This window comes from Egretta garzetta, unplaced genomic scaffold (assembly GCF_000687185.1).
Source record: "Egretta garzetta isolate BGI_Z169 unplaced genomic scaffold, ASM68718v1 scaffold140, whole genome shotgun sequence".
NCBI classification, from domain to species: Eukaryota; Metazoa; Chordata; class Aves; order Pelecaniformes; family Ardeidae; genus Egretta; species Egretta garzetta.
The window spans coordinates 117,843-142,350 of record NW_009258376.1 but is presented as its reverse complement, the minus strand read 5'-3'; the positions used below and the strand labels follow the sequence as shown (position 1 = coordinate 142,350).

General features: G+C 53.5%; 1 protein-coding gene across 1 annotated transcript in view; it reads right to left on the bottom strand.

The window, feature by feature from the left end:
* The window catches only part of RAB11FIP3 (RAB11 family interacting protein 3), a 64,918-nt gene extending 41,145 nt beyond the window's left edge, over positions 1-23,773 (bottom strand). Inside the window, exons 1-2 of the mRNA XM_035895547.1 lie at positions 23,683-23,773; positions 4,425-4,516 (exon numbers count right to left, since the gene is read on the bottom strand). Of these exons, the coding sequence (XP_035751440.1) occupies positions 4,425-4,493 (69 nt within the window). The 5' untranslated portion in view covers positions 4,494-4,516; positions 23,683-23,773. The remainder of the gene's footprint in view (positions 1-4,424; positions 4,517-23,682) is intronic.
* Between the last annotated feature and the right edge of the window lie 735 nt (positions 23,774-24,508).

The window sequence follows — 24,508 nt, the reverse complement described above, 5'->3', positions numbered from 1 at the left end:
CAGATGGCAACAGCCCTGCGCAAGGCGCATGCCACCGCCCAGCACCGCCTGCCCCACTGCCCCCGCACCTCTCGCCCCCAGGAGTTTCGGCTGCCCTGCTTTGCAGATCTCAAAAAGGGCTTTTCTACGACCTTGCTGGCCCAGGTTCCCAGGGCTAAAATAGGCATTTGGGCTATTTATCGTGCTCTCGGTCAGCCTTCACAGAGCACAGCCTTGTGCCGGCCCTGCCTCTCCTCCAGCCCGCTTAAGGTTACACGTCTCCGCGCCCAACCCCAGCGTAACTCCGGCAGCTCCCCCAATTTTTGAGGTTTGCTTCCATTTGGGGAGAGTCAGCCCAAGTGCATTTGCTCAAGCGGGCTCATCTGCCCCCAGGAGCCAGGGCAGAGGGGACGGAGAGCCCTTCTCCTAGGGCAAGGCACAGCAGGCATCGAGAAAGCCAACTCCAAATTCACCTTTGCCCCCCCGCAGGGCATTGCAGACCAGTCCATGCACCCCAGAACTGAGTCAGGAGTGTCACGGGAGCTTGCAAGGGAGGCGAGGACAACTCCTACCTCCCAGGTAGTCAGCAGCAAAGCCGCACTAGCCCAGTCTGGGAGACAACAGGCGAGGACTCGGGTGTCGGGACAGACAGACTCCAAGCTCCTGGTACATAGCTTTTACAAAAGCCAAACCTGCTGTAATTATTTTTCAGTGACATATCCCTGCAGAAGAGGAAAGCAGTAAGCTCGGCACCCAGCTGCCCTGCCACCACCATGCTTCCACCTCGGGAAACGCTCTGCCTGGGGTGGGCAGGCAACCCCAACGAGGTGATGCTCTCCCAGCGCTGGAGGGGGTGTAGAGGGGATGAGATTCCCCCTGCACGCGTGACGGCGGAGCGCCAGGGGTTGTGAGGAGCCCCCTGCAAGCACAGCTGGATGCACAAAAAGCCACGCGGCTGCAGGAACCCGGGCCCCTGCGTTTCCAATCCCCTGGGAGCTGCTGTCTCAGCAGAGCCATGCAACCAGAAATCCTCTTTTGAAGAGTTTTAACAGGCAGACAGACGTGTCTGCTGGACAGACTTGGCAAGGTGGAACAAGAGCCAGAAGCTCGGTGCCACATCAAGAGCCAGGCCAGTGGCTGAGCTGTGGAAGTATCTGACGTTAGAGGTCCCTGCATGAAGCGTCAAAGTTCAGACTTTGCCCCCTTGGAGAGGCTTTTTCGCCCTTACTGGCAGATGCAAGCGTTGGTGGTTCTCTCTCTTGCAGAGCAAACACTCGCTGAACCATAGAATCATGGAATCATCTAGGTTGGAAAAGACCTTTAAGATCATCACGTCCAACCGTTAACCTAGCACTACCATCCCACCACTAAACCATGTCCCTAAGCACCCTGTCTGCCTGGCTGTTAAATCCCCCCAGGGATGGGGACTTGACCCCTTCCCTGGGCAGCCCGTTAAAACCAACACTGGGTTTTCTGCGGATCTTCAGCGCGCTCTGATGGCAGCCCCCAGAGGAGGGGATGAGTCACCAAGAAGAGCAGCCTCATTAACAAAGAGAAGACATTTTCATTTAGACTGCTTGAAGCACTTGTTTACACTTGTTTGAACCAAGGTTCAGGAGAAAAGCTCTCTGTCAAGGCCCCAACGCTTACGGGAGCCAAGCACTCCAGCCACCCTGATTTTGTGCTGTTTAAGGGGGACCAGGGCTGATGCTCCACATCCAGCAACCACGATAACTCTCGGGACAGCAAAGGCAGCACCACTTCTTCAGCTCCCCTTTCCAACTTTGGCGCGAGAGGAGAAAATGTAGCTGCGCTCCCTCGCCCCACGGCCCTGCCAAAGCAAGAGGGGCTCACCCGTTGCCCACCGGTTGCAGTTTTGGGGGCTGAGAAAGAAGCCGTCGCGTTACAGAAGCCGTTTAGGTGCCTGGTGGTTCCCCGCAGCAGCGCGTTTTAGAGCCGCGTGCTCGCTGTGCGCCGCCTTCCCAGCCCTGAAACGGGGGCACTGGAGAACACAAATTGCTTTTCGGTGGGGCGGGAGGTCTACTCGGAGGAAAGGCAACGCCTTCGCTTTTGGAAAGGTGGGGTTTTTTTTCCCCCCTCCTCCTCTCTTCCAGGTGAATCCAAGCAAGGTGGAAGATGTATTGGGAAAGGTCACTTGTTCTGTTTTCTGCCTTGCGATCTCCAGGGCTGCTGCTGGCTGCACCTAACAAGGAAGGACCGGCCGGCGCCGTCCCACGGGCAGGCAGCTCTGCCAGGCAGGGCGGCACAGCGCTCCGGTGAAAAACACGCATTTGCAGCTCCCAGCAGGCTGCTTCGTACGATGGCTTCCCTCTCCACCCCCAAACATCTCACGCTTTCCAAGGTACGGCACTACAGGACGTGTGGCATAAAACGCACGTTGGGAGCTCGCTGCTCAGCTAAATGAGAACAAAAGAACCACACGCCCCAAGACACCGATTTATTTTTACACTCGCAAGGCTGAGCGGTATTTCTCGATCTTGTTCTCATTTGCTGAACCTCTACAAAATCCTTGCAGGCTGGAAATTATTTCAAATCATGTATCCAAGACAACAGGGGTAATTTTTCCCCAGCATATTAAACGTAGACATCGACAGAGCTCTGATCTTTAGATGATTACCCTGAATTCAGTATAAGGATCCATTGACATCTTCCTGAAAAGAAGATCTCAGGATTCATCACCTTTCTCCTTTGGGTCACCTTGTCATTCCAAGGAAACGATGGCCCAGCAGCAGAAGTATTTCATCGCAGCAGGGCACACACCCGGCTCGTTGGTATCCCTGCCCAGAATAGCTTGCAGCACTGCCAGAGCTCATCTAGGTTAAATTAGCCGTTAGAAAATATCCCTGCTCCGAATCTCAGGGAAGACCGTCCCTCAACACGGGTCTGAGGAGCAAAAAGCAAAGGCCCTTGCCTGCACGAGCACTGCGACGCAGACCGACACGGCCTCTAAACCGCTCAGCCCAGCGGTTCAAAAGCACATTTGTGACCTTGTACCAGACAGAGAAAGATGAAAACCCATCTCCCTTCCCTGCCTTCCTGCCCCCCTTCTACCCAGCTACTGCCGGCCTTTGTGACTACCTTTCAAAAAGGAGAAATAATCGAATATTCAACCCGCCCTTGAAAGCCTTCTGGGGGAGGCACCCAGGATCGCAGGCTCTTAAGGCTGTGCTCTTCCTGAGCAGTCCCAAGGGAATGAGCGCCTTGCTCAGGGTGCCGATGCCGGTCCGTGACTCGATTGAGAATGGGAGCCACCAAACCAGCTCGAGCGCAAACCCACGCCTGGCTGGGAAAGGGGATGATGCCCTGGTCAACTGTCAAGCCTAAGTCGTCAAAGTGCGAGCTTCGAGCCATCTTAAGCGAGGGACTTGTGCTTCTCGCTAACATGGGGAAGACCGGTTGCCCAACACCCAGTTTACCATTAGGAAACTCAAAAGAACAGCTGGAGCCTTTTATCAAAGCACCACAAAATAACATATTACAAAGCAAAGATGTATATATTTGCACGCAAACATAAAGGAGGCTGGGAGTCCCTTTCCAAGTAACACTTTGTGTGACAAAAACATCCCGGGTACCAAGACACAAGAGTCAAAAACCTGAAGAGGAGAGTTTGGAAAAGGAGAGCAGAAGGAAGCTATTCAGTCTCCGTGTGGGACTTGGGAGCCGGCCGGCCCTTTGCTCTGAAGGCACCTGCAGCACCTTCTGCCCCAGGCTGGAAGGGACGAAGCACGAACGGAGGCAGCCTACCAAGGAAAGCCCCAAAGCCCACGAACACAGACAACAGAGCAGCCTCCTGTCTGGCTGGGGAGAGAGGATACAGGATGCTACTGCAGTATGCTCCCGCGCTAAGGAAGACGGAAGGGAACTGAGGGATGGAGGCCATAACTTCAACAAAAGGAAAAAAGCCACATCAGATAAGCATTCGAGCCCAAGAACAGAGAGAAAAATCTAAATTTTGTCTTCTGCTCTGCCTTTTACTGGCCAAACAGCACTGAGTGCCAGTGCCCAAGCGCTCTGTTGTGCCTCTCGGGAAGGCTCCTGGCTGGTACATCTCAAAATCAGACCCAGGTTCTCCAACCTCAGAAACTCCAGCACCGAGACAAACCCTTCCCACACTGCTGGTGTTTCACCACAAAAAAAGATTTCCCCTTTCGCCCAGGGCACCATGCTCTGGCATTCTGCGAGCTAGAGCACTAGCTGTGGTTTTTTTGCTTGAACGCCAATTTTAACTTAAACAGCACCAAATACTTGGTGCAAATCCTCCGGGCCAGTCACCCGCAGATTAAAGGATTCGTCTTTACTACACGTTAAGCATCTCAGAGCCCTCGCCACAGCAAATGCTCTTCTCCCCCAGCCAAACCCTCCGTGCTCAAGCCTCACGCCGTATACAGCCGATGTTTGCCGGAGGTAACAGCGCTCATACTTGCCTCAAACGTGACGAAGTCATCGAACTCATCGGGACAGGCCGGGGCTTCCTCCTCAGGGGTATATCCCATATCATACAACTGGCTGTCAGGATCTGCAGAGGAAAACAAAAGACAGAGAATCACCAAAAGGAAACGCTCACCCTCAAACGAAGGGCGGCTTTGGGAGCCACGACAGCAGAAGGACGTGAACTTCCTCTTGCACATGCCGGTACCTTCAGCGTTCAGAAAAGCCCTCTGCTTCCAGGCATCCCACCGCCAGCTCGGGTGGAGGGCAACTGGGGTGGCTGCTCCCTGGCAGAGGTCCTGCCCGGCCCCTTGCTGCTCCGATGGGGCTAGCACCTGGATTCATCCCTACCCCGCCATGGTCTCCGTTCCTTTTCCTGGTTTCTTCCCTATCTCTGTTCCCTGCATCCTCTTATTCTTCTCCCAGAAGGCTTTAATCCTGCTGTGGGCAGGGAATACATTAGAGCTATGTGTGACAGCCAACTACCATGGGAACGGCAGAGAAAGCAGGCTGCACCGAAGCGTTTATCATCTACTGCTCCTTCCGTGGCCAGCCACATCAGGAGCCACCCTCCCAGGGGGACAGGAAAATAGGAGGTTTTCAAGGAGATTTCTTAAAAAAAGAATAAAAAAAATAAAATTACTCCTCCCACCCCCAAACACCCCCTCTGCAGCAGAGTGGCTCAGCATTTCTCCAAGCCCTTCGACCAAGGAAGGGAATGTAAATTCCCACTGCTCCCTCAAGCAACAGCTAATGCCTGATCCAGCACACGACCTAGATCACAGGCTGGAAACACCAAATCAGGATCAGATGCTGCAGTCCCAAAATAAATAGCAGGCTCAAAACCACATGCCTTGGAGCTGCAAGGGTTGAGGCGCTGGGTTTGTCTGATGCCAATAAAGTTGGCGGGGCAGCGGGAGTCATCATGTCAGTGCTCCTAGGAAAGCTTGGCATCGCCCGGATTCGGGGAGGGACAGGCTTTCCTTTTACAGCTGCTCGAGGCAGACGATGAGAGGAGAGCTACAAAGCAGGGTCTGCTTTCTGCATCCTTCAGGGCCGGTGGCTTCCCAGCAGGCTGGCAGCTCAGCCAATTCGAACGGCTCCCGGGCTCGAGTCCAAACCGGAGGGACACGCAAGTCGCGTGACGTTTTGCTGCAGCTGAGCAGCACAACCATCCAGATGGGATCATAGGCAGCGTCCCTCAAAGGGTACGTCCCTTATACAGCCACGGCCAGGGCTCCCGCTTTGGGTCCAGCTCCAGATATCAAGAAGGGCCATTTTTCATTAAGGGATCCGTACACTACTATGAAGTCAAGGGACTGGGGCACCGGACAGAGTAAAGAGGCTTGCAGCAACACCCTTCCCACTCAAACACCCTCCCCAGTGCTTCTTTCAGCTGACCATTAAATGCGAACATAGCCAGGGCCCCCGGAGATGCTGGAGCCACTGACCCGATGGGCACGGGCAGCCCACGGGGGTGGGAGAAGCTGAGCACGGAGCACCGAGAAACGAGCCCTGCCCTGAGCTGGGGCTGGGGCTCGCGGGGTTAGACTGTAAATCAAACCTGGGAATAAACCAAATTGCTTTTCCAGAAACGAGCGTACGATGCCGTGCTCTGCAGTAAGCACACAGCGGGGTCGTGGCTTCGTCAGATGAAAGGTGCTCTTGTTCACAATTTAGGACTTCGATATCCCCGCTGCCCTGCCCACGCGCGGCACCGGGCGCCAACTGCTGGGGCTCCTGCGCGTAACCCTGAGCAAGGCAGCGAGATGCACCTGAAAACGCTGTTGCCCGAGCAGGCTGCTGAAGGCAAGGCAGCCTCAGGCCACCTCTTACTCTAACTAGTGGGTTTAGCACTGAAGTGTCTTAAGACAGTATTGTCCCTCTCCAAAAATGCGACCCTGTCCCCACCTGCACAGCTCCACCCCCAGGGCTGAGCTTACAACCAGGAGGAGTTTTTCCAATAGTTATCCCTGTCCCTATCCCAAAATTTGCGAGCCTCCTTGCTGACAGCAGGGAGGCCCGAGTGGCTGGGGACGGCGATCTGCTTGCTGCAAAGCCATGGGAGCACCTGGGAGTGGGTCTTGCCAAGAGGAGCCTCTGCCCAATTCTGGGAAAAAAACCAAACCGTGCTCCTGAAAGGCAACCCATGTCACACCGTGGAAACAGAGGGGACAGCCGGCCATGTCTCTGGCTGACTACGGACCACAGCACGCAGGCAACGGCCGCCTCCAGCGGGGTGGCTGGGATGAGCATCCAAAGAGCCAGCTCAGCTCACGGGGACGCAGGCTACGGACACAGCAATCTGGTCCTGTGCCCGGCCAAGGCTCTGCCCTGTAGCGCATCCCAGCGTGAGCCCCGGTGAGGGCTCCGTTCTCTGGGTGCAGAGCAGCTGCCAGTGCTTCCAGCCACCTCATCTCGCACCTTTGCCGCACACGGCCGGGCAACCCAGCCAGCCTTACCGGTGTCCACCCTGCGAGGCCATCTCCAGTGCTGCTGGTGGCACCCCGTGGCAGCCCCGGGAACCGCAGAGTACCCCGAAGGCGGCAGCGCCAGGCACAGGCTGCTCCCTTCTGCTTATTCCCATATCATTTCTTTTCCTCCCCCTCCAAGAGGACACACTAAAGCTTCCTGCTTTTCTACAGACACAGATAAAGATATTTATTCCACTCATTCCTTCCAAAGGGACTTGAAAAAGGGAGGATTTACAGTCATTTCCCCCTTCGGAAGCAGGGGTACAAGGCGTGGGCAGACCACGCGCAAACAGCTCCCCGGCATCAGCTGCCTCCCGTACAGCTCCTGCCCAAACCGAGCGCTCCCGCAGCCTTCCCAGCCCTGCGGGTGTTTCTTGGTGCAAGGGCGGACATGAGACTTGGTTGCTCCATCTGCCTCAAGAGAGGGCCCCTGCGCAGGCAGGGTTTATTTTTACAGCAAGCTCCGCTGTAAAAAGCAAGGAAAGGCCATTTGAGAGATCACCTGCACCCTTGCTGGTGGCATGGCCAGCAGAAGCCATGCCCAGGAGAAAGCACTGCCCGTTTCCACCTCCCCATGCTCCATCTCAGAGAGCAAAGACAAACACCACCACAAACAAAAGGTTGACTTTTTCTGTTCGATTCATTCCCTCCCCCTCCAAAAAAGCCATATGGTGCTTTGTGTATAGGGAGAGTTGCCATGGAGAGCTTTGCCTGCAAGTCTTCCCGCACAATAGGCTGCATTAAGCTTTCAAATTCCTGTCCAAAAGAGCCAAAAAAACCCCAAGAGACCTTTGCTGCTCGGCCGGCACACCCAGGGTGAAGGGCACCGTCCCCCAGGTGAAGGGCACTGTCCCCCGGGTGCAGGAAGAGGCCGGTGCCGAAGGCAGGAGGACTCATCATAGAATCACTTTGGTTGGAAAAGCCCTTTGAGATGATCAAGTCCAACCTTTAACCTCACCCTGCCATCCCACCACTAAACCCTGGCCCTCAGCACCTCATCCATCCTTCTTTTAAATCCCTCCAGGGATGGGGACTCGACCACCTCCCTGGGCAGCCCCTTCCAGAGCCTGACAACCCTTTCGGTGAAGAAGTTTTTCCTAATGTCCAACCTAAACCTGCCCTGGCGCAGCTTCAAACCATTCCCCCTCATCCTATCGCGCTAGCTGCTCTCCCCCACCGCACCATGAACAGCGCAGCAGCATGGCCACTGGCCATGAGCTCACCGGTGGTGCACAGTGAGCACAAATGCTCAAAATTCCCTCCGCTCTCCCCCTTGGACCTCAAAGCCAAACCCCAGCAGATGCCCTGCGCTCCTTCACATCCCCTTCTCCCTGCCCCTCACACCGCAATGCATACTTTCACCCCTTACACCCATCCCCGATTTCGCGTGGCCCCTTTCCTTCCTCCTCTCTGAGAGTCGGTGTGGTCGCCACGCTTGGAGTCACCGCTTCCCAACGCTGCTCAAAAATCACAGCTTTTGCCCGGAGATGCAGATGTCCTTAGTGACCGCCTTTTGCCCTCGCACCCCAGTGTCCACCACCAGCTTCTCCTGTCGTTTCAGCTCCGTCCATCGCTCCCACCGCTAGTCCTGTTATATCCACGCACAGCCAAAAATCTCAAAGGTGAATAAATAGATAAATAAATAGACAGATAGATAAATAAATAAATCAGGCTCCAGGAAGCCTCAGTGCCCAACAATCTCCCTGCAAAGAGGCTGTAAGCTATGTGCTAGGTCTTTTACCCAAAATAATTGCACTGATTTATTTGACTGGAATACGTGGGCAGGGTACCAGGCACCTGGATAAAGTTTTAGTTGGACTCTTGTGGCAGTGCTCCTCTACCAGGGTAATGCGGCTGATGTAGAACTGAACTGAAATCAGTAAGAGCAGGCATGTGTACTGTAGCATCCAGTGAAGCTAAGGTGAATTTGGGGAAAAAAAAAGAAAGATGTGAAAAGCAAATGAAGCCTACTAAGAGGCACCCGCAGCACCCTTTTGACAGCTTTTCCTATCCCTGCCTTGAAGCTTCCTGCAGCCCAGCACGTGCTCATTCAAACCCCACCTTCCGAGCTCACCGCATCGACCACACCACTCACTCGGGAGATGGAGATTTGCCACCATGCAAAATTTTGCCGTGGGTCCAGCTCTGACCAGTCAGGCCCAGCACTTTCTCTCCTACACATCTGATTTTCTCCGTTCCTCAGTGCTGCCTTACACCTCGGCACTAAATCCAGCATCTCCCTCGATTCTTGAGATGCCCTCGTTCCTCCCAGCGTTTCAAAAAAAATCATTGTCCAAACACTGCTGGGTAAAGCTTCTGACAAGGACCAGCTCTGTCCAAACACATCTGCGTGCTCTCACACTGATGGAATATCCACTCTCAAGCCAAGGGCAACCTTGGTCCAGTGTCCATCAAGCCTCTTGAGCCACCGGCCACCTCCGAGGAGCAGCACAGCCAGCAGCAGACACAGCCAGCTGCACGGAGGTTTCTCCTGGACGTACGGCAAAGGTGCAGCTAGAGAGCAAGCAGGACCGAAGTCCTGGGCTCTTCGCGGGGGTGAACGCATGCTGAGCTCTCGCAGCGGCCGGAGACGTACCCTTCGCCACCCAGCTGTGCCGACAGGAGAATCCCTGTGCTCCAGAAGGGCTCAGATGTGCAATGGTGAGCTGGGCTTTTCAAGAAATGCCACACAGCGTAGAGCTGCAGGAACAGAAGTCCCGGGGTACAGAAGGCTCCTGAAATAGATTCTAAAAACTGCTTTAAGACGACAGAATTTCAGTGAAAAGGCACCTTGAGTGAAGAGCTGTGGGTACAGTAGTGACACACAGGTCAGAAACAGAGCCAGTTTTATCAGCTTCATATAGGAATGACCTAGAAAAACAGAGCCTTTCAGAAGTATTTAAGTCATCTGCCAACACACACTGTACAAACCGCTGCAAGCCACGGAGCCACGAACCCAAAGTGATTCAAACGGTCTGGACTACGTGCGGCTAACAGACCGGAATGATTCCACGCAGGAATAAGGTTAGGAACCTACATGAACGGCACAAAACAGACTCAGAAAAAGGCAAGATGAAGTTACGGCTGGCTTAAGAGAGGACAACTGATGAACCCAACTCCCTTACTGGGCATGCTGCTTGAGAACAAGGTGGCAAAGACGACACACAGCCAAGTATTAAAAAATGACAGGCATTTAGGAGGATCTTGCATCCAGAGCAAAGAGACGGAGGGGAAGCCACTGTCCAGTATTTCCAGAGGCAGCTCAGGGGCTTGTGCTTTCACCAAAGCTCCAGCACCCACGTGTTGTTAGTCCCTGCAGGATAAAGCCAACACCCGTCCAACCATCCGCCCTTTGGCTTTCCGTAAGCGGTCCAGGAGCACGTTTAGAATCCGATGCTCACATGCAAAGTGGTAGTGCTGATCAGAGCTGGGAAGAGCCGCTTTCTGCTTTCCCCTGCAGCTCAACCTGCTGACTCCTCCAGAGACAGGACAACGGGCCAGGGGCACTTACTGAAGCCTGTCACTTTGCAACCAAAAATTACAAAATGGAAGAACCGAGCGGCAAGCTCAGGCTCCCAAGGAGGCAGTGTTGGAATTAAGGTTGCTTACACAACCCTTATCTGAGCCCCTCTCGGCTAATGCGCTTTAGCAGTCCTTCATTTCCCGAGTATCATTGCTCATGGATTGGTACTTATCACATATTCCTTTTGATCCTCTTCATATGGTGCAGGCCCTCAAGCTTCGTTAAGGCAAATACCATCTAAAGGCATAATGAAAAGAATTAACTTCATGGTATCCAAGTACTTTGGAAGCATAAATGTACCTGCCTTCACTTCATCTCGGAGACCAGGTGAGCATTGCTGCCGTGACATGGACGCACCAGAGACAGGGAGCTGCCACTAACACGTGTGGGATTTGGGATTGAGTTTAACATAACCGGTTCTCGGTTTTAATGCTCAGCAATCTGAGCTGTCTTTTCAGTGTGTGCTAGTCATCAGGACCAGCTCAAATTCCTCCAGGCTTATGTCAGCCTGGAACAAAGGCTCACGCTGCTGGAGGCAAGGAAAATGAGGAGGAGGCTTGTGGCCACCAGCAAGTGGTTCAGAGCCACATCGTGACGTACCAGCAGAAAAGGCCGAGAAACTTTAGCGCAAGCTGCCCTGGCAAGGAGACCTCCTGATGTCTTCCATCTCCTTCGCTCTAGCTTCTACTTTTGACACCTCTATTTTAGGAAACAAAGCTGGGGTTTGCAGCCAAGAGCTTTATTCCCTGTTCTGTGAAGAGAACAAGGCAGGACCTCTCGAAAGCGTGCATGCAACTACGCAACCCACAGAACACCCTAACTTAGCTTCCCAGGGCACACTTGGCATAGATGCAACCTTTGGGACATCCAGCGGCCGGTCTCTTGTCAAGCTTTTGTGTACACCAAAGTAGAAACTCTTCCAGATGCTCCGCATCCAGCCTAATTCGGGCGGGAGCATCCAGAAGTGGCACCTCTTGGATAAGATGGCCCCGCCAGCAAAATAAAAGAGAACCCTGGACTCAGGAGCCCAGATGCTTTTGACGTACCAGATGAACACAGACAGACACAAAGCTGTTTCTCAGCCCGCTCTTTAGAGGCCCCTCGCATCAGCTGGATGGCACTGTCCCACCATGAAGCACTTCAGGCTTCCACGTCGGCTCCAGCTCAAAGCTCCCACATGGAGAAATCGAGATTACACAGTTAAAACCAGTTCCATCCTCCCCCGGCTCATCGCTTCCAATCCCGCGCCCGCAGCGTACTTACCTTCAAGCACAGCTAAATACCAGCATCGGCGCAGCACCCGTGTGAATCCAGGCACAGCTTGCCTGAAGAACCCACCCCCTGGAACACGAGTGTTAAAAGAAGTCCTTTCAACACCTACAGCACTTGCAAATCTTAGCAGGCAGACATTAGTATTTGCCATCCAGCACTTGCAGGTCTTACTTGCCGTTTCTGTCCCCCCACTAGCCACACCGCACGCTGAGGACGACGACTACAAAGCTGACGCTAAAAGCTTCTCCAAAACAACCACTGAGCCCCGGCAAGCGATTTGGATCAGAAGCACCCGCCTGCCTTTGGGCAACACGGGGATCTACAGGTGAACCGCAAGGCTGGCCAACAACTGTACAGACACCTTCTACTCCAGCCGAGGCTCCGACTTCGAAAGGTAAGTTGCAAAACCATTAGTAAAAACTAAATATAGTTATTTATAAAGTAGGCAAGGCTGAGCTCAGAAGCTGGGTCCCGACAAGAACTCAGCCTGAGTTAGGGGGGAAATAAAATACGGGAGAGGAGACATTAAACTACACCTGCAGGGAGCATTCCTCCCGATGTGGCATTTCACAGTTCTGAGCCATCTCTCGGAAGCGATGGTTGTGTTGCTCAAAAATGTCCTGTGTCACAGTGAGCACCAAGTAGCCGGGTTTGTCCTCCTGCTGCTGGCCACAGTCGCGCAGTTTGGAGCCCCTGTCTTCCAAAGTCCCTCGGAAGTTAGGCAGATTAAAAGGCAAATGCTTCTTAAGGCTCATGTGATTGAATACCCTTCCCCTTTTCTCCCCCCAACTCTCACCATTGCCAAAAACTCCCTTCTGAAACGAGCCCCAACTGTCCCCCACGCATCACCGACGGAGAGGGGATCTCTACTTTTTAAAGTGCCTTTGCTCAAACTGGCTTCTGTAAAATGAAACATTGCCCAGGAAGGAATAAAGTAAGGGAGGAGGGTCCTGTAAGCCTGGGCTTTAATCCTTTTCCAGCATAAGATTCCCCATAGCGAGGAGGATGGCGGAGCCATGGCATGGCTTGACAGCCCTTCCTGCCCGCCCATGCCGAGACAACGCAAGCAAACAAGTGACGCAATGCCGAAACCCCAAACTACGCAACGCAGACACCAGCGGGGCTCATCAGCACTGCGTTCAGGGCTGGTGTAATCATTAGGGAAATAAACTTTTAATAAACCTCATTCGGACAGTTTGCAAAGGTTTTGGCAACACGTTGTTGGCTGGAAGAGAACCCATGTCCTGGTTTCGGCTGGGATAGAGTTAATTTTCTTCATAGTAGCTAGCCTAGTGCTGTGGTTTGGATTTAGAACTACAAGAATGTTGATAACACACGGATGGTTTTAGTTGTTGCCAAGTAGTGCTCAGACTACTCAAGGACTTTTTGAGCTTCTCCTGCTCCGCCAGGGGCATAACGAGCTGGGAGAGAACACAGCTAGGACAGCTGACCCCAACTGACCAAAGAACTATTGCAGACCATGGAACGTCATGCTCGGGGGGAGTCAGTCCATCGGTCGGTTGCGGGGAGAGTGAGCGCGGCTCGGGGAGTGAGCGCGGCTCGGGACGGGACGGGCATGGGTGGGCGGGTGGTGAGCAATTGCATTGTGCATCGTTCATTTTGTATATTACCATTCTCGTTATTACTATTATTATTATTTTCTCTTATTAACTGTCTTTATTTCAGCCCACGGCTCTAACCTTTTTTTTTTTTTCCCTTCCCGATTCTCTCCCCCACCCCACTGAGGGAGGGGGGAGTGAGCGAGCGGCTGCGTGGTGCTGAGTTGCTGGCCAGGATAAACCACGACAACCCACCACCGTGATTTCTGCCTGACCGCTCTCTCGCAGGGGGAAGGAGGACAGGTGAGGGATGAGACTGTCGGAAACGTTGGACCTTTTCAATCCAGAGTACGAGATCTGAGAAGGGAACCAAGGGGCTTGAGAGGTCATGAATATGATGTGGCCCAGCTTCTACCGCCCCAAACAGGAGCTTTTTTTATTCAAAGTTGTCCCATTGCCTCTGCTGACCTCTCTTTAAGTATTGACTGCATGAATAAAAACTACACGGAAAACAAAACAGGCTTCAAAGCCAAGCAAGTGGAGAAGCGCTGGGAGAAGGCCGGTCGCGTACTGGGTAGGGCTCTGCTCTCGAAGTCGCAGGAGCAGCACGGGGGCAGAGCTGCTCCGCCGTGCACGCGTTGAGCTGCCCCGGGGCGACGACGGCCCTTCGCTGCCGTCCTGTAAATCTCTAATGGGCAAATTCGGCACCGGCCACTGCGTTAGCGGGAATCTTTCCTATCTGCGGGAGAAATAAGCTGCCGAAGAGATTTACAGGAGCAGTCATGGTCATCAAGGAGAAAGACATGCGAGGGATGCAGGCACCAACCCAGGAGGAGACACGGCTCGGTACGGGCAGAACCGGATCAAGATGAAGCAGCGAGCTGTGGTTAAGCCAGAACACCAGGGAAAGGTCTCTGGCTGCAGGGGATGCTGTGCCCACCGCAGCCTGCCCACCTGCTGCTCACCCATCGCAGCCCAACCCAGCGGCTCCGCAATTAGGACCAATTTCCCGGCAAAGCCGCATCACACGCGGCCTCTCCTGTCTAAGAGCGAGACCGGGACACGCTCGGAAGGAAGGAGCTTTTGCCACATCCATCTGTCAAGGCGTCACACGGGTACACTCACCGCACAGTCACAAGCCCCGAGGCCGTGCCAGAGCCGAGCAGGGCTCTCAGAGGAGCGAAAGTCGTAGGTGAGTAATTATCCCTTCATTAATACCACCGGCTGACTGGATTCCTAACGAGACGTGGTCTGACAGCCCTGGCTTGCCTGCTGGTGCAGAGGCAGGACGATGGGCTACTTGCTTTCCTCTACCCAAGCTTGGGAAGCCAACCCTACCTGATCTCTGGCCAGGCATTTCTGGTGAGGACGGGGGAGATGTTCCCCAGCTTCCTGGGGTGAGCCGAGCGTTAATAATCCCTCGCTCCAGAGCCACCATCCAAACCTGAGAAATCAAAACAGGCAGGACCGAAACCACCACCACCACCACCACCTCCCCCCCCAATCTGGAGCCACCAGCCCAGCCCAGCCTCCTCCCACGCACTCCCCAAACCGCAGGCTAGCCTGGTCTCCCAAAAGTTATTAGCAGCGACAGACGTGGAACAAAACAGCAAACTCCCGACACAGAAAATAGGATGGAGCAATGCTGCGGCAGCAGATGGGCAATGAGAAATGTCTGTTCTCTAACAGAAGTCGCCTTTGTTTTCTTTTCAGCCGTCACCTCCGTAGCAGAGCGCGCTCAGAATCGCCCCAAGGCTCTAACGAAACACTGCTCTCTATTTTTCTATTGACCACCAAAGGAACGGGTGGTCCCTGCCGTGCTTTTTCCTTCTCCTTTGCCTGAGAAATTAAGTTTTCTTTTGCTTGCCAAACTCAGGCCTTTCATTTGCAATTTCAACTCACCCCAGCTTACCTTTATCAAGCTGGGGTTATGGTCTGGGGGCCCTTTATGTCATGGGGACACAGGGAGGTCCCTGCTCAGCCCCTGCATGCTTTAATTTATTGCAATTTGCAAGAAATCTGGCTACACAGTAATGCTCTCCCCTTGCAAGGAACTGCGTGCAAGGGATGATGCCGTGGGCATTCGATCCCTGCTCAGCTGCTTGGGGCAGCAAACGAGGGGCAGCTTTACCATGAACTCCATCTCCCCTCGGACTGCCTGTGTATTTTGGACCCGTAGGCTGTTATGCTCCACGGCGGTGACGGGGTGCAGCAAGATTTCTCTGGCGGATGCCTCAAGATACTCATGAAGAATGAATTCTCAGGATGGGAAGAGATGCTCGTGCCAACCTCCCATTCCCCAGGACCCCCAGGGCTGCTGAGCCTCAGCGGCAGTTTTACGGCAGCACGTTCATTTTTTTTTTCCCCCGCCGTTCTCATGCCAGAGCTGCGAGGAGGCCTACGGACACGGTTTCGACAACACTTCTGCGCTTTTCCCAAAAAGTAGGTCAATGCAGCACGTCGCCTGCCAGGCTGTTTTTGGGAAGGCGCTCTCCCCGCTCAGGCACGGCACACGTTGAGCGGGCCAGCCTCCTCCCTGACGTAACCCTGCGCCCAGCCGCCAAGTTAGAAAAAATGAATAAACCCAATTGTTTATGTAAATTAAAAGAGAAATGCAAACCACAAAAAGCCTTGGTGAGCCAGAAGTGCCCCCCCCAGCATCAGCACCCAAGTCCTTTCCCTAGCATATTAGAGCAGAAAGAATCACAGAATCATCACAGAATGGTTTGGGTGGGAAGGGACCCCTAGAGGTCACCCAGCCCAACCCCCCTGCAGGAGCAGGGACACCTTGAACCACATCAGGTTGCTCACAGCCCCGGCCAACCTGGCCTGGAATGGTCCCAGGGATGGGGCCTCCACCCCCTCTCTGGGCAACCCCTGCCAGGGTTTCACCACCCTCATTGGAAAGAATTTCTTCCTTAGATCCAGTCTAAACCTCCCCTGCTTCAGTTTAAAGCCATCCCCCCTTGTCCTGTCCCAGCTGGCCCTACTAAAAAGCTTGTCCCCCCCTTTCCTCTGGGCCCCCTTGAAGCCCTGACCGGCCGCACTCAGCTCTGCCCGCAGCCTTCTCTTCTCCAGGCTGAACACCCCCAACTCTCCCAGCCTGGCCTCACAGCAGAGGGGCTCCAGCCCTCGGAGCATTTTAGTAGCCCTCCTCTGGCCCCGCTCCAACAGCTCCATGTCCTCCTTGTGCTGAGGGCTCCAGAGCTGGATGCAGAGACTTAAAAAAGAGCTTGAGGGCTTTGGGGGGCTGTGCAGTTCTGCTCACCGCTGCTCCAAAGCTCGGCAGCAGGACAGGCTTCGCAGCCAAGGATCATCTCCTCGCTCCCCAGGAGTGGCTCCTGCTTTGAGGGGGAACAGGCAGTTACCCACGCTTGGCCAAACCTCCCTGCTTACACAAGCGCCGGGGAAGGCTGCAGCCAGAGGTAACCTCGCTGAGTCCTGGCAGCTGCACGGCTGGAGATAAATAGTTCTGCGGGTGGTGTTTTTGTTCCTGGTTTTGCTTTTAAGTAGTAAATATCCTCCTTCCCAGCTGAGCCAGTTTGGAGTTATCCTTTCCAGCGTGAAAATGTTCCAAAACAGAGGATAAGCGGTGCACCAGGAGTGCCACGCACGGACCTCCCGCCTCTCCGCTGCTGTCGTGGAGGGGGCAGAGCTGCTCCTGCCCCACGGCAGCTGTGGGCAAGCTGAGGAGCATCCTCGCCCTCCGGCCTCGCAGCCTGCAACTCAGAAAACTGACTTTTGGAGATTCTGGGAGTGGACTTTTCTTCTCTGAAGGCAACTGTGTGATGTGGGCTGGAGGAAGAGAGCAAAGACCCCAGTGCCACCACCCTGAGGCTGTCTCCTGTGTCCTTGCCTCACTTAGGCACAGCCTCCTGGGATGAAACTTGGGCTGGACTCATGGCTGCTCAGTTCTAGTCTATCTGTGCCTTCGTGAAGGGGACCTGTCCCACCCCTATCCCCCCCAAGCCTTTCCCAGGAGAGTGCCTCTGGGCCCCTAGAGCTGCCTCTGCAGGAGAGGGATGGAGAGGGACCTCCGGCCATTCTGGCCACAGGCCACCACCAAAGCAGCTCCCCTCCATCGCAGACTAGCGCATACACTCCTAATCCCCCATCCCCTGCGAGCAGGGAGAGCCATAGACTCAAAAGACAATGCTCACACATTTTCATGGGCAGGCCCAGTGGTTTCCAAGAGACATGTTTAAGTATCGCTATTTAAAGAAAAAAAAAATAAAAAAACCCAACCCCAAAGTTCAGTCCTTCCAAGAAAGGCTTGGCTGCTTCTGTCCCTAGCAGAAGGGGTCACAGATGACGAGCACGTGGACTCCAGACTTAACAAGCACCGTAATGGTGCTCGAGCATCCCTCTGCACTACAGGGACGAGGAGAGCTTTGGTCTACACAGAACAGCATGGGGATTTTTTTTTTTTCCCCAAGTACACATACAAATTTCGAAACACCATTTAAACCTTCACTCCTTTCAGAGGCAGAATTAGCACTCATCTTCATAAACTCCTTATCCCACCAAGCAGTACATATAGTACATACATATATATGCCAGAGCAGAGCAAAATGCAATGCAATAAAAAAGACATAATCAGAGCAATTTTGATTTTATTCTTGCTCATGAATCAATCTTGATTTCCCATTCACGGCAGCCCCCGTTCTCTGAACGGCAGCTGTACACACAGAGGCATCTTTCCTACCTTCAGCCATCAAACGAGCTCTCTCCCTAAGCGGTGATGATTTAGCCAGGGTTAGGAACAGGCAAGATCAGTGGGAACGTCTTCACTGCAGCAACGCTGCATGAATAAAGGGATCAGCAGATCTGGTGAGAACGTAGGACGTGCTCATACCAGTGCCAGATACTCACCGAGTTTAGTCAAACGTGCACACAAACTCTCCTTCCATCTGCTAAGCGTCAGTGAAGACTTTCCTTTTAAAAAGCAAACACCTTGAATATTAAATCGGGCCAGTGCACCCCCACAGAGAAAGCATGCTTAGGTGTCAGCAGTAGCCTGTTGCAAGTAACTACCGTGTTTCCAGCATCAGTCTGGAAGACAGACCGCTGAAGATGCGCACAAACACAGCCTCAGAAATAATCACCGGGTTGGGAGCGTGTAAGGGAATGTGAGCTTTGGCTTCTGGAACTATCCCCCTGCAAGGAAAGCTTTCATTTTGAGTAGCAAAAACCATCTGCAATGCAGATCCTACAGAGGCAAAAAAAAAAACCCAAAACCCTACACAAACCAAAGAGTGGTTTACGTTACCAGACTGAGCCAGATATCCGACATGCTCCGCACCCTCAAACGCCTGCGGAGCCAGAGCGGATCCGTATCGCCAGGGCAGCAGCCAGCCTGGCTCTCCAGAAATTAATTCAGAGCCGCTGCGTGCTATCTAGCGGACTCACGTAAGCACTAAGTGGTGCAGGGGCACCCAGAGCCATGACTGCAGAGATGTCACCCAAGCACTATCAGATCCAGAGGCGTCTCCGAGACGCCGGAGCAGCAAGTGAGCGGAGCAGCCGTGGGAGCGGGGAACGTCGCTGCTCCCCTGGCAGCAAGGCTGCAGAGCACGACCCGCACACGGCGCAGGGATAATTACCCAGATCTGGTTTTGAGAACTGAGGTGCAGTTCCCTCTCTTGGCCGTAAGCTTTTAAGATGTTAATGCTCACAGCCTTCATCCCGGGGGAGGGCTGGATAGGTGCTTTTTTTCTTCCAGGGAATTCCCAAATTGACATTCAGCTACCAGGAGCACAGCATTTCGGGGCATGAAATGCCAGTTGCAGAAACAGCAGCCTCTGCTCGGAGGATACACCCACTGAAATCCTCCCAGGGCTGCTCTCGGGAACCGAGCGACGCAGCCCCACAAAGACTCCAAGCGACTCAAGTTCACGCTGCTGCCAGTTCCAATTCCCAGCGGCACAAGCGCTTTCACGCAGGCTCTTCACAGCCGCCTGCCCGCACGCTGCCAAAGAGAGCCAGCCAAGCCCCGGCCAAGCCCCGACCACCGGCCAAGCCCCGGTGAAGCCCCGACAAAGCCCTGACAAAGCCCCGACCGCCGGCCAAGCCCCTTTATTTGCTCTTCAACACCCAGCCCAGCCCTGCCTCGCTCAGCAGCTCCGTGCTTTCCCCTTCCAGCCTGTCCTCTGGAAACCTGTCAAATGCCTTTGGTGAGCCGAACGCGCTCCTCCTGCCGAATGCCTCTTCCTCAGCCCCACGGGGGTATCTCCACCGAGCTGCAGCTCCTTCCTTCGGCACGGTGGCTGACTTCTGAACCGGTCACCCCCCGAAGCTGGCACTGCCAGGGGTGTCCCCCAGTCCCACCAGCAGCCTGCTGTCCCTGCAAACAGGATCTCAGTTATAGCTTCCAGGTTTGGGTGTTGGCTCTGGAGCTGGATTTTCCATCTTCCTAAATCCAAAAAGAGCTTTTAGTTGAAGCACTTGAAAAAGGATTTGACTATTTCCATCCTCAGGCCCTGCCCTGAGCTCATGAACACATCCCTTCCTCAGTGGACGCGCTGTCTGCTCTCCATGCACAGGGGCCCCTTTGTTCAGGGATGAGACGCCGAGGCAGAGAGCTCCAGGGATGCACCTTCCCCGGCCTGACACAGCGCTCGTTTGTAGGGACACCAACAGCAAAACCCCCCCCCCACACACACAGGAGGGTACCTGCATTGAGCCCATTCCCAGCTGGTTTTTCTTTGGGAGACAGATGTTACAGACATTTCGGTTCAGAGCGTGTGCATGAACTAGGTGACTTGCTCATTACTGCTTTGGAATTCGAGTAAGAGCACTGGTCCGCTCCAAAGAGGAGACATGAAATATGTCCTACTGGATGCAAAGAGGCCTCTGGAAAACACAGGTGTCTGAAGCTTAAAGGGTTCTTAAATACCCTGGAAAACCCCAGGAATCTGCTTGTGAGCACAAGCCTGGTTGTTCGTTTGCATCCAGCTGTGTCTGGTTCTACCCAGACCCCACGCTTGCCAGCTAAGACCCCCTCCTGCATCCCACACGCAGCAGACTAGAGCTGCGCTTTGGTCCAGGCATCTTGGCTTCAAATTATACAGACCACCTCACTACCCCCTGTCCCACCACCGGCTCCTTGCCGTACAGGTAGGCAGAGACCTTTCTCCTGGCCTGTGTTTTCGCAGGGGCTTGCATGCAGCCCCTCATACCTGATTCTGACAGAGAAGACCTCCCATGAGCTGTGGCTTCTAAGCTCAATGAATGCAGCAGTCACGCTGGCTCCCCGTGCCTTTTCCCCAGCAGATTAGGAAGGTGTCCCGCTGGATCTCACTGGGGGTAGCCAGGTACGCCAGGTTTCCCTCTGGCTGTGGATTCCCTGGGCATTACACACCTTGTCTGGCTTCTCTAAGCATGCTCTATAACCATATTCTCCTCCTTGAGATCAGGATCATTAAATCAGGACCATTACTGCCTCTGCTACATTATCAGCTACGAAATTTTACAATACAAGGCCCTAAAATGATACTTTTCAAGGTTATTTACCATGCCTGACTCACCGTCTATGTTTGTACCACTGTTTCCCTTTCTGCTTTGCTATTTATGTGTTGCAGGACAGGCCGGTCGTCTGGGCACCGTTCACACAAACTTTACAAACAGGCAAGCAGGGGGGGCAAGGGTGTCCCAGCAGCCACCCCACCCCACGAGCAAGAAGGGCTGGGACACGGCAGGGTTGCGAGGAGCTGAATCTGTCCCAGCAGCATCTCTGAGCCTGCCTCCCTGTGCCCAAGGCTGGGCAGTCCCCTGCCATTCCCATGCCAGCCTGCTCCCTGAGGAATGCTCGGAGCTGGGCCGGAGAACTGAGCCCAAGCACCCGAGAGCCACGGGCTCGCCATCTCCCGCAGAGGTGAGACCCCGGGGGCCCTCCAGGCTCCACCACCAGCACAGCACCCTGGTGGCAATCGTATATACGGGCAGCAGGCATCGATAGATAGGTATGATGATGACATCTTCATCTTAGGTCTTCTCTTTGGGAAGGGTAGAAGATAAGGCAGCCACAACAGGCTGACGGCTCTCATGACAATCTCAAATCCAGCACACAAGTCACTTTGCTCTTCCCCCCCCCACTCCCCGATCAACGTTACCTGGCCAGACAGAAGGTTACAGGGGCAGAGAGATCAGAACTGATTCACGGCAGCAGAGAGGTGGCATGGTGGCTTTCACCGCTGTCTGAGCGGTTGGACGGTGCTTTGCCCCGCACTACGGCGGAGGCCAGCTTGAGGTGTCCTAGATCAGCTCCTCAGCCAGCGGGAATGCTCCCCAAATAGCTGGCACAGGAGGAGGACCGAGGAGTTTAGCATCCTCCCTGGATGTAAAGGGCAACTGAAAATGAAAGCAGTTAGAAGGAAAGCAGCCGATTACGCAGTTTTGCTGGTTTGTAACTGCACCTTCAGTTTGCTAAGGCAGACTGTAAGAGCTCGAGGAAAATCACAGCTATTCTCCTCCAGAGAGCCTCCGAGAGAGGGAGGAGAGGGCAAGAGAAGTGGAGCACCTTCAGAAATAAACCCTTCCCTCCATTAACGCAAACATCGCAAGGTTCAGGCTTACATCTGGTCTCCCTTCAGTGACCGAAGAACCACAGAGTACCAGGAACCGCCACAGAACTATTGCTGGCTAAAAATAGGCCAAGCTAATTAACAAAACCCTGTTAAAAGGGATGCCCAGCAGCCAGCACAGCCTCTTCTCTCTTTACAGAGGGATGATCAATATTGACTGTCTCAAGAGCAGCAGCAAATCCTCAAGATCACTTCAACGTGAGCCACTGCTCAGCTGGTGAGACAGAGAGAACCTCTCTGTGTCCCTTTACAGCTGCTTAATGCTGTGCGACGCTAGCGAGCTCTGCCTTTCTTAACCACTGTAATAAATACATATCAATCTCTTTCACGTTTAATAAATAGGGATCCTAAAAGCTTTGTCCGGATCTGCTTTTTCCAGTCAGCTAATACAACGCAATACCAGAGCAATGAATTATTGACGAGAAATACAAGCCCGAGCTTTCACAAACACGCGCTACTCCCATAGCAATTTATTACAAATGAATAGCGGGCTGCAATCCCTCCTGCACCACGAGAGCTGGGAATCAGCTGCACTGTCAAGCCACGCCAGCCACAAAAACTTCGAAGCTGCCGTAAAAATATTACAAACCTGAGCCCAAATAAACGGGGGGCGGGAGGGGGGAGCAGGAGGAGGGACGGACCACCGACAGCAAACCAGAAGTCACTTCTGTTTCGAGGGTTTTGTACTCATGAGATGGCATGGTTTTTATAGGAGTAATCGGACTTTTCACATCTCTGCTTGTACCAGCGCTCGGAAGCGCGCTGGGTGTGCGGGGCTGACAGCACGGCACGCGTTCGTTGCTGCACGGAAGCGGCGCTGGAGTTTAAGATAAGCCTTGCTGTGAACAGAACCGATTAGCGCGCAGGTATGAGAATTCATATTGGCACATTTAAAATTACAGCTGCTCAGCAGCAGGCTTCCAATATTTTTTCCAGACGCTTGGCCCAAAATGACCCTCTAGCACTCCTATTGGAGATGAATCCCAAATTGAAAAAACAACATCTTTCCTTCAGCAAAGAAGTTCAAATGCCAACCAGCCAGGAAGATATCTCACATTTCACCAAGGCATTGCTCTGGAAGTAGCACTGGAAGGGGCTGCCCAGGGAAGGGGTCGAGTCCCCATCCCTGGGGGGATTTAAAAGCCAGGCAGATGAGGTGCTCAGGGACAGCGTTTAGTGGCAGGGTTAGGGGAACGGTTGGGCGTGGTGATTTTAAAGGGCTTTTCCAACCTAAATGATTCCACGATTCTATGATTCTGTACTCACAAGCCCACCTAGAGCGACATGGGGATGGTCACAGGCCTGTTTAACGATTACCTGCCAGTCAGTGTGTTCCAAGCTCTTGTTTAACGTGCTCCTTGCTAGAAATCACCTGAGCACACTGATCCTCCAGATAGTTGAAGTGAAGGCAAATGCATCAGTGCCCAGCATTCGGAAGCCGTTACACTCTGCAGCAAGCAGCCAGATCTCCAGCAGCGTGCCAGCCAAGGGCGCTCCTCTCCCAGAGCAGCCAACCCCCCAAACCATAGGTGAGAGCAGACACCACACCAGCAGGGATTTTCCCTCAATAGTTCTTCTGTTTCCAATGTACCTTTAGGAAAGAACTTTCCTCATTAACAGCGAAACGTGCAACCACCACCACAACTGCCGTACCACCTTTTTCAGCTCTGTCATTAAATGCACCCAACCTCCCCCCCTTCCTCTCCACCCAACGCAGAGCAAGTGACTTTCAGAAAAGCAAACCCAGTTCATTTTCACCAAGCAACTTCTCAGCTCGGTCAACCCCCGTGGCGTTAAATTTGGCGTCTCCCTGTCCTCCCTCGCAGCAACAGCGGCAGACTCACCTCCATTTTTGATAGCTCTGATCCCCCGATGGAAATCTTCGAAGCTGATGACTCCAAGCCCGCTCGGATCGAGGTATTTTGTCAGGTCCTTCACCTGCAACCACAAAAGCAGCGTTACCCATGGAGCCCTTTGGGGAGACAGTGCCTTCCATCAGAGAAGCACCTCGTAACAAGTTTTAGCTCCTTACAAGAAAAAGATTTGAGCTAATGGCAGTGAATTTCTTAAATGACATCAAAATGTGGCTGCTCCCCTTGAAGGGAGCATAAGCAATCAGTACAGAGGGGTTAATTAGTACTTGGGTGGTGCTGAAACTGTTGGTTAGTTTTGAAACATAGGTTAGGGCAGAATTGCTTGCAAGTTGGTCCTTCCCTGCCAGGGATTTCTTTATTTTCATGTTTTTTAAAGAGGTCCTCTCTTAATTGGGAGAACTCCATAATAGGCTGCCCAGTAGGAGGGCCCAATTAAGAGGATTCAGTGATAACGAACTGTTCCGCGTTACAAATTTAGGCCACATAATTGAAACGTTTTCACAATTAGACAATGCCCAAGGGGGAAGGAATCACATCAGCTAGCGAGGATGAGGATGGGGGTGCCGGAGCAGGCGCACACACGGAGCAGGGGACACTTGTGAGACCCGGCGAGGAGGATCTGGGCGCTTCAACCAGAACAGGGAGGGCAAAACCACCGTTGCTCCTCACGGTCCAAGCAAAGCCTTCGAGAAGGTGCGTTTGGCTCCTTCAGAAGAAAACCCTTTATACCACTGATGCTTTGCACGCCGAGACAATCAGACATATTTTTCTGCTTTAAGAAAAAAATGCAGACCCT